The following is a 10000-nucleotide window of genomic DNA, read 5'->3' as shown; positions in this document are numbered from 1 at the left end:
CAGTAGAGCATATGAAGAAACTCTTTGCCGATGTATGGAGAACAGTGTTGTCTATCGACTGGAGCAAGGCATACCGAACATAGACAAACAGAGACAGCTCGAAAATCAGTTGGTCATAGACTGATACCATAATAATTAAGCCAGCGTAATGCAAAAGAGTATTCATAGTAAAATTGATATCTAATTTGTTGTCATTTTTATAGTAGAATATATGTAGTGATGGTAAGTGTTTTTAATATGCTTTATCTGGCGGAAGATACAGTGCCCACGATCTTCGCAGGACCTCTGAAACCGGTGAAACTGATGCCGTTAGTACTCCAACTGAACTGTTACAGAGAAGACTTGAATTGGGAGACGATACGAAAGAGACGACGTTCTGGTGAGGAAGAACCAGACAAAGTACGTACTGTTTTGGACCAGCGGATTGGACACAGTATGGTTCACGAGAGGAGGAGAGAGAATGAGCCGGAAGTATCTGAATTGAGAAGCCAGCTCTGGGGAGCTACTGTAGTAGCGGTAAAATGAGAAGCGTGGAGGAACAGCACGGCCTCTGGGCCAGAATGTCTGTGAGTGACTTTCTGTTAATCAGTCAATAAATATTTCCCTTAAAGCATTCTAGGTTGCGAATATCACTCGAGCTTTGTAGATGTGACAAAAATATTATGTCGTCAGGAGGGAAAGTATGAACATCCAGAGCTGTGCACAGTTGTGGTCGTAGAAATACAAGTGATTGTTTTGCTTGTTCCTTCTCGAGCCATGCCTGGCTCATTAGGGCCGGTTTCCCGGTTTCTTGGCGTATAGGTTCCCCACCTGGACGGGACGTCGGTCCGTCGCAGGTGAGCTGCAAGATGCATGAGGAAAGAGTGAGAGAAAGTTGTGACAAAAGAGTTAGCAGAAGTTCACCATTACCTTCTGCCGGAGCCGCATGGAGCTTAGGGTGTTTTCGCTCATAAACACACACATCGCCCGGTCTGAGATTCGAACTCGCGATCCCTCGACCGCGAGTCCGCTGCTCTAACCACTAGGCTATGTGCCTCCACAAATACAAGTGATGAGACAATTTAACTATTAAATCTGAGAGGAACTAGAGATAGATAGATGAATAGAGAAAGAGAGATAGATAGATGGATAGAGAGAAAGAGGGACAGGAGAGAGGGAGGGAGAAAGAAATAAGGAAAGAGATAGAGATAAATTAATAGAGAGATAGAGGTAGCGAAAGAGAGAGAGAGAGAGAAAGAGAGGGATCTACTTTATCTCTCAGCCTTTCTGAGACGATAAAATAAAGTAATAGTCAAGCACTGGAGTCGATGGAAGTAACTAACTTGAGTCCCCCTTAAAATTGTTGGCGTTCTTTCAAATTAGAAACCATTCTTGTTCTTATTGTTGTTATTAATGTAATTGACAAACCCCTTCCCGAAATTTCAGGCATTATGCCTATGGTAAAAAACGGATTATTTTCATTATTAAGGTGGCGAGCTGACAGAATCATTAGCTTGCAGAGCAAAATGCTTAGCGGCAATTCGTCCGTCCTTAAGGTCTAAGACAAATTCCGTCGAGGTTAACTTTGCCTTTCCTCTTTTCAGGGTCGATAAAATAAATACCAGTTGAGCACTGGGGTCGATGTAATCGACTTACACTCTCTCTCGAAATTGCTGGCATTGCACCAAAATCTGAAACTGTTACTATTATTATTATTATTATTATTATATTATTATTATTATTATCATTATTACTTAGGCGGCGAGCTGGCAGAATGGTTAGGGAGCCGGGCGAAAATGCTTAGCGGTATTTCGTCTGCCGCTAGGTTCTGACTTCAAATTCCGTCGAGGTCGACTTTGCTTTTCATCCTTTCAGGGTTGATAAATTAAGTACCAGCTGAGTACTGGGGTCGATGTGAACGACTGTATCCCTCCCTAGAAAATCCAGGCCTTGTGCCTATAGTAGAAAGGATTATCATCATCATCATCATTATTATTATTATTATTATTATTATTATTATTATTATTATTATTATTATTATTATTATTATTTAAAAAAGTCAGTGACTTGACAGAGAATATACCTTGGAGTATTTCTGTTCTTTAAATTCTAAGTTTCAATCTCGTCGAACTCAACGTTGCCATTCATCCTTCTGGGATCGATATACTAAAGTACCAGCGAAGTATTGGGATCGATATAATAAATAGATTAACCCACTCTCTTCAAAACTGCAGCTCCTGTGCTTAAATCAGAAACCATTATTGATTACACTTTTAGAAAATTTACGAAAGTGCTTTGGATTGCGGTTAGAGTACTTGGCTCATAATTCTTAGGTTGTGAGTTTGATTCTCGGATTTAAGCTGTGAGTTTGATTCTCGGTTCTAGTGCCGCATTGATTCCTTAAATAAGGCACTTCATTTCACATCGTTCTAGGCGTGTTGCGAGTTTTGTTCTCTGCGCCTCTTCAACGCCTTGGAAACTTTGATAAACCGGCCTGAAGAACCTGTAACTTTTTCTGTTTTTCGAAAGATGGATTGAAGGTAAACTTTGTAAAGTGCTGAACAAAAAATGCCTCACCGACTTTATCAGTTTATCTGTATCAGTCATATATATATGTGTTGATTTGTCATATTTTATCAGCCCATGATTGTATGTCTGTGTGTCAATGTTAGAAATAAATATAATATAAAACATTAAGAAAAAATCGAATATGCTTATTAGTGTAATAAATGATTATTATACTAACCATCTTGCATCTTTTTATCCATTTTTATTCCCATCCACAGCGTCCACATAATGGATCCGTATGATCCTGACATGATTATAACAGGAATCAGCAGAAAAGCCATGTCTAAAAAAACAGTGTAACATTTCTCTGCAATCTTCGAAGTCCAAAACTCCCGGCAGACATGTGTCTTGCCTTTGTCGAACGATTTCATTCGCGTGACTATGGCAATCGGAATGACAACCATAGCAGCTAAAAACCAACAACCAGTGATGATTTTGTAAGCTCTGGATAGAGTCTGCCATCGTCTCGAATGCAGCGGTTGACAAATACCGAAGTATCGTTCTAGAGACATTGCAACCAATGTAAAACAGCTGACAGCTACGGAAACACCTGAAAAGAAATAAAATGTACATATGAGTTCCTTTAGACAATAACGATAACACTAGCAGCTAAAGGAAGCTTAAGGGAAACAACGAAGGAACGGTATATTTCTGTTTTGGTGGCGCCCACTTGGTATGTCTGAACGCTAAGCCTGTTCTGATGATAGCTTTTTTGGTGAGAGACAATTTAGAGTGTTAGAAAGAAACATTAGAATATATCAAAAGAACCTGATTGACACAAACATGTACCATCTCCACACACACGCAAACAGTGTAACACATGCACCTACATAAGAAGAGCGAGCGATATAACAATATACATACATACATAATTATATATATATATATGTATAACGGGAAAGTTTACGAAAATAAACAAAAAACGAAGGCAGGTGGAGTACAAACAAACAAATGTATTAGTATAACGCTCATTTCGAGCCTACGCTCTTCGACAGAAAGATACACAGAAAAAAACAAGAAGAGAAAAATATGCGTGTAGGAGCTAACGATATATATATATATTATATATATATATATATATATATATATCTATGTATATACGAGCAAAACGCCCCCCCCCGTCCAATGGACGGTGCTGAGTTGTCAAACATTTAAACCAAATTTTCTCAAAACAACTTGTCCGACCATCCCATTTTGTGGCACTATTTCAAGCCAGCCGGGTTTTTTTTGCGCAAACTGCACGTGCATTTTTCTCGCGTACGCGTAGTATCGATCGCAACAGCTGATGTAGCTGCGCGTGCAAATGCACGTTCCCACAGATTTATCGATCGCATTCTCACCTGGAATCGATTTTTATAATTTTTTTCAAGGCTTATACACGCCCCGGTACTGTCGATATCTACATATCAAATTTGAGCGCAATGGGTTGGATGATGCCCGAGATCCTAGAAGACACACAAACAGACAGAACGGATTATATATATATATATATATATATATATATATATATATATATATATATATATATATATATATATATATTATATATATATGATGAAAAATGCGGGCGCCGAATCTTATAATACTCGTAAGTATAGAACTGGAAAAGCAGAACGAGCAGTAATTAAGCCAAAAAAGTAAGGGATAAGAAGAAAAAACAACAACAAAATATTGCTGATGAAGTTAGAATTTAAAAACTAAAATAGTCGTAAATGCCCTTCCATATTTTTTATTTATACTTAAGTGTTTAAATTGAAATTCTAAAGAAGCTATTTATTTTTAATTTTAACGAAGACTAAGTGTCTGCATGTTTACACTTTCAAAACTGGATATTATAAATTATTAATATAAAATCACACTATAGCAATTTAAGCAAAATTGATAATTGTAAATCCTAACGCCTAAGTTAAAAATATAGAGGCATAGAGACATTTCTATGTTTTGCATTCAGTTTGTACATTAGCTTCCATTTAAAAAAAAATATTTTTCATATTGCAAATAGAAAACGATTTGTTATCTGATAATGCAAACTTTAAAGAAAATAATTCTTTTGTTTCTGAGTATAATTTAAATATAATTGCTAATGAGTTTTGTTAAGAAAATAAAATTAAAAAAAGAATATATATTTCCTTACTACCCACAAGGGGCTAAACATAGAGGGGACAAACAAGAACAGACAAATGGATTAAGTCGATTACATCGACCCCAGTGCGAAACTGGTACTTTATTTATCGACCCCGAAAGGATGAAAGGCAAAGATGACCTCGGCAGAATTTGAACTCAGAACGTAGCGGCACACAAAATACCACTAAGCATTTCGCCTGGTGTGCTAACGATTCTGCCAGAATATAATACTAAAAATAAGATGGACATGTTTTAGTTTAATACATAGAAATTTTTTAATAAAAAATATTAACTTAAATTTTAAAACAATTAAAATAAGAAGCAAAACCACAAGAAAAGCAAAACAGTGTACACACTATTTGATGAATAATTTCAGAAACTTATTTAGTGAATTATAACTTCAGCAGCAATATTTTAAGTTCTTTGTGCTTCTTGTCCTCTACTTTTCAAGGGTTAATTTTCGAAGTTCAGCACTTAAGAATATTCAAGGATTCTGCGCCCACTTGTTTCATTCTAGACCACTTTTCCCCAGGCAATGTTTCTATTATTATAATTAATTACATTTATCTTTATGATTAAAAAATGATGCTATTGTAAATATTTTTCAAATACAGACTTTGTTCAAACATAGAAATTTTGTTTGAACTAAAAATAACACATCTGCTACAAATAGATATATTTTAAAACAATTTTTGGTATAAAATAATATTGTATTCTAATTAAGTGATTAATGATTATTTTTTTAATGTGTGAAAGTTTTTATTTTAGTTTGTTTTTAATATGTACATATTTTAATACATAGAGAAAATAACGAAAATTTATATGAAATCACAAAAAAACATAACTGTTTTTATGCTTAGGAGTTTTAGACGGTTTTCTCCAAAATATTCGTCTCGACGAATTCTTTCAATTGAGCCTAAATAATATTTTATTCTTAAAAAAACGTTGACTATTTTAAAATGATCAATACTTTTTCTTCACTTAATGCTATACAAGTTCTTTTGTGGCTAATATCTTTTGACAAAGTTTTCACCATAGAATTCTTCTCATAGATCTCTTTTGTCTGAAGTAAATTTTGAACGCAGAATAGCTCTGAAAACAGCTTAGAAGATTAGCTAAATGCTTTAAAAAAACGGAAAAAAACTGGCTAAGCGATCCATGGCAATAAATATCGTCTTTTAAAACGCTAAACATCTTAAAATGGCAAAAATATTTTAATTTACTAAAAATGATCACCTTTTTCCTCACTTAAAACAATGCCTCTCTTCTATAGCTAATATTTTTTGACGAGGTTTTCATCATAAGTTTCATCTGGTAGGGCTCTTTCATTTCAACACAAATATTGTATGGTTTTCTTTAAGAATAACTGAGATGTCAATTTCTGAGGTTACTTACAAATTTTTCTTCGCTTAAAGCCACATAATTTCTTCGCAGTTAATGAGCACATTCTTTTGAACTCAATTAATCGACCATTTTCTTTTAAAATTACCTGAAAATTTTGATTCGCAGTAAATTTTTCACCTTACTCTCCAATTTTTGGCCTCACATATTTTTTATATAATGAACCAAATTTCAACTATTTTATCTCAAAACGTATATTAGGACTGGATAATCATTACTAAAAACCGCATTCAATTTGGTTGAGAACTGAATTAGTGATGGGGTTCAAGAATTGCTCGTGAGTAACTAAAAGAAAACTTAACCGTAAGAAAATATTTATCCACTGCCGTGGGTGAATCTCTCTCTCTCTCTCTCTCTCTCTCTCTCTCTCTCTCTCTCTCACACACACACACACACACAAATGATGTGGTAATGCTTCAGCAAGTAAAAAAAGTACTCGATCAGCTAAGAAAGTAAAGATAATCTTAAACTAAAAAAAACACAAATCTTGAGATTACAGCTACATAGGATTTCCTGGCTGAAATAATTATTTAATCCGCCATTTATCAAGCTGACAACAAGACCATTTTTCAGTTGTCTTTTGAGCTGATAGCATTGATAGAAAAAAAAAGCAAAAAAAAAAAAAAAAAAGCGCTTGTAGAAAATACAAAAAGGAAAAAACATACGGGTAAAACACAACGTTACAACAATTCGATGTCAAACATTGAAATATGGACATAAAGAAAAAAATCTTGTTCCTCAAACAGTTTTTCGAGCGAGCACACTGAGCATCTTTAGACTCGTTAATATAGGGCCTGGATTTAGAGAGGATTTTCCATTTGTTTTCCGAAATTAACCCCTTCGTCTTTAATTTTCCAAGTTAAAGCCGAAAAGATTGTTGAATGTCTCTTATCACGGTACCTAAAATTCGAAATCCTCCTCCTTCTCCCCCTCCTCATTATTAAGATTATCATCATCATCATCATCATCATCATCATCATCATCATCATCATCATCATTATTATTATTATTATTATTATTATTATTATTATTGAGTGAGAGAGCAGTTCATGCCATCAAAGTGACACTGGGGTAAAATATACGAAGCCCAATATACCCATCATGACTACCCGTCTGATAAAGGTACACCAGGCACATGCATCACAACCATATGTGCGCGACATGGTGATTCATATCAAGATAAACAGCACATGACCTTGCAGGTTGAGTAGCCCATCCCGCTCAAACGGTCCCTGAATAAGGGTTGTTTAAGGATGTTGAAAGAACCACCCATGTTTCCAGAGGTGAACTATTCAAACCCCAAAGAATCCCTCTCAACACATGGCTATGATGCTCCCCCACTACTTCTGCTCGTGATCAGAGATGCACATATCGTCAGCCACTAAGGGACATGCTCAACTGGTTAAGGTCAAACAACTGACAAGCAAATCTGTGGTATTGAGCAGAATATTTGCTGTAGCCCATCTTTTATACCAAGACAAAACAATGTACATGATAACACTTCCAATCAGTTAAGATCAGAAGCCATGAGAGCCACTGCCTGGTACTTCATCAGGGCATTTATTATTATTATTATTATTATTAATATTATTATTATTATTATTGTTATTACTACTACTACTACTACTACTACTACTATTAACGGGATAAAATTACTTAACAGTTTATCAAAAGCAAAATTTATAGTTTTTAATCATCTGGTAATTATGAGCAATGTTCATTTAATACTTGATAGCATCCATGTTTTTATAATTAACAGCTGTTTCATATCTTCTGTCTGAATCTCTATACTTTTCCCGTTTCTACGGTGCTGCATGACGGTCCTGCTTACTTTATCGAAGAACTCCATTGCCATGCAAATATTTCTTTTCACCGTTTCCGTCAATACTTCACCGGCCATCTTATACATAAACAGAAGCCGAAATATAAATGAGGTTTAGTAGTTGAGTAGCTTTCTAGTTGTGATTGATAAGTCATTTGTTATCTTTATATATAAAATTGAAGTTGTGTGTGTGTGAGACTCTGTCTCCTCCGATTTAGATTCTTAACTACTCCCACATTTTGCGGTGCAGTTTAACCAAAAGCGGGTATCTTATAGTCGTCATTCATATCGAGCCCTTCTGGATATTAGTGCACGTCTACGATGAGTCAACGATTTAAAAAATAAATTACCATCATTTTTCCGCATTTTTAATGATTTTTGCTCGGGTTATATAAAGGAAGTAGCTCTCTAAAATGCTTATATAGTTATTTCCCTTACAAACCCGAGCAACGCCGGGCGATACTGCTAGTATAGAATATAAACAAAATCTCGGTATCAAAATGCTTCAGCGTCATAAATGCGATGCCAAATGAAATCAGCAGCGCCAAATTGGTTTCGCTAAAACATTTCTCTTTTCTTGTGGAAAGTAATAGAAAAGGGCTGTGGTGAATTCTTTCATGTGGAGAATGTGCATTGCAGATACAAGTGAACGAAGTATTTTAAAACAACACGTGACAGACGAGTTTATAGAGCACAAAGAACCGAGGTTTTAAGGTTGAAATAGCGAAGATATTTTGAGAGTATAACTAATAACCTGTTACCAAGGTCTGCTGATATCCAGAACGAGGTACTGCTTCCACATATGAAAAGGGGTGGATGTTACATATAGAGACATCCTTGACTGCTTCCAAAAAGAGAAACCCCGACAAATTGATGTATAGCCGTTTACTAACACACTCCAAATACTAGCCCATAGACTTGCCATCCCTTCAGTCTGTCGTTTCTTCAGCTGCTACGGCATCCTCTGCACCTCGGAACTGACAAGTCTAACGCTCTTTTCACTCAAGCTCTTTCCATTTATTCCCCTACCTCTCACCATCCATAATTTGTCCACCCCCTGTTTGATCCCTTAGTAAGCGTTCCACCCAGTCCTTTCTCTCCAGAATATCGGAAGTTTGCTATTCCCACATTGTCCTTATATTTTTTTCTTGCGGCTACTGATTGAAGCTGTTTAAGAGAAATGTTAACGGCATCGACCTCACTGGTTTTGGAGGGACTCACTAGAAAGAGCAGTTAAACTCCAAGCCACTAATTGTTGTAATTCTGAAAGTGAATGAAAAATAAAAAATAAAAAAAGTGAATGAAAAATAAAAAATAAAAACATTTACCCTATTTAACCTAAATTTAGCATTTACTCTATTTACCCCATTTAATCTAACATAGGGTAAATTTCGGTACAGGCTGTCGGTACAGCTTTCCTCCAGATAAAAAATAAAGAACGAATACACTACTAAAATTTTGATCTTTCTTGTTTTGATAAGCTAACTGCAGTCGCAATTTGGATGCGATTCTCGGCCAAAGACAATTCAAATTTCTCTCTTGCGTGCATTGGGTAGTACAACTTAAAATGACATGAAGCGTCCAAATGGCAAAGCTGCCTTAAAGTAAACGAGACAAAGGTATTTTAAAGTAAAAGAAGCAGACGTGCTTTAAAGTAGTAAAAACAGAAGTGTTTTAAAGCAAAAGAAGAGCTGTTTTAAGATACAAGCGACAGAAGTATTCCGCCAGTCCGGTATGTCACGTGATACACAAGACTTTCATGCATTATATGTGATCCCCATTCCCAATTTTTTCCTACCACCAGAGTAAGTTGGGACTTATGAATGTCCCAAGTTACTCTCGGATTTTATATTATACAGAATGTCTGATACGAGGGGTAACTAAAGGTCTGAAAACAAGCATGAACATTTATGAGAAAACTTTTGAAAATGCTTTGGACAGGTAAAGAGGTAAGGTATCCGATTATTATGCTTATATAAACTTTCACAAAGACGAATCATATCCTTCATTTCACTTGTATAGAGAGAGAAGCACTCCGTCGGTTACGACGACGAGCGTTCCGGTTGATCCGGATCAACGGAACAGCCTGCTTGTGAAATTAACGTG

General features: G+C 35.7%; 1 protein-coding gene across 1 annotated transcript in view; it reads right to left on the bottom strand.

The window, feature by feature from the left end:
- The window catches only part of LOC115216603 (cholecystokinin receptor type A-like), a 232114-nt gene that overhangs the window by 23991 nt on the left and 198123 nt on the right, over positions 1–10000 (bottom strand). The window contains exon 2 of the mRNA XM_029786076.2: positions 2726–3097. Coding sequence (XP_029641936.1) covers positions 2726–3097 — 372 coding nt within the window. The remainder of the gene's footprint in view (positions 1–2725; positions 3098–10000) is intronic.

Source organism: Octopus sinensis, linkage group LG10 (genome assembly GCF_006345805.1).
Source record: "Octopus sinensis linkage group LG10, ASM634580v1, whole genome shotgun sequence".
Lineage (NCBI taxonomy): Eukaryota > Metazoa > Mollusca > Cephalopoda > Octopoda > Octopodidae > Octopus > Octopus sinensis.
Note: the sequence above shows the minus strand (reverse complement) of the source record. Positions and strands in the feature narration are given on the sequence as shown.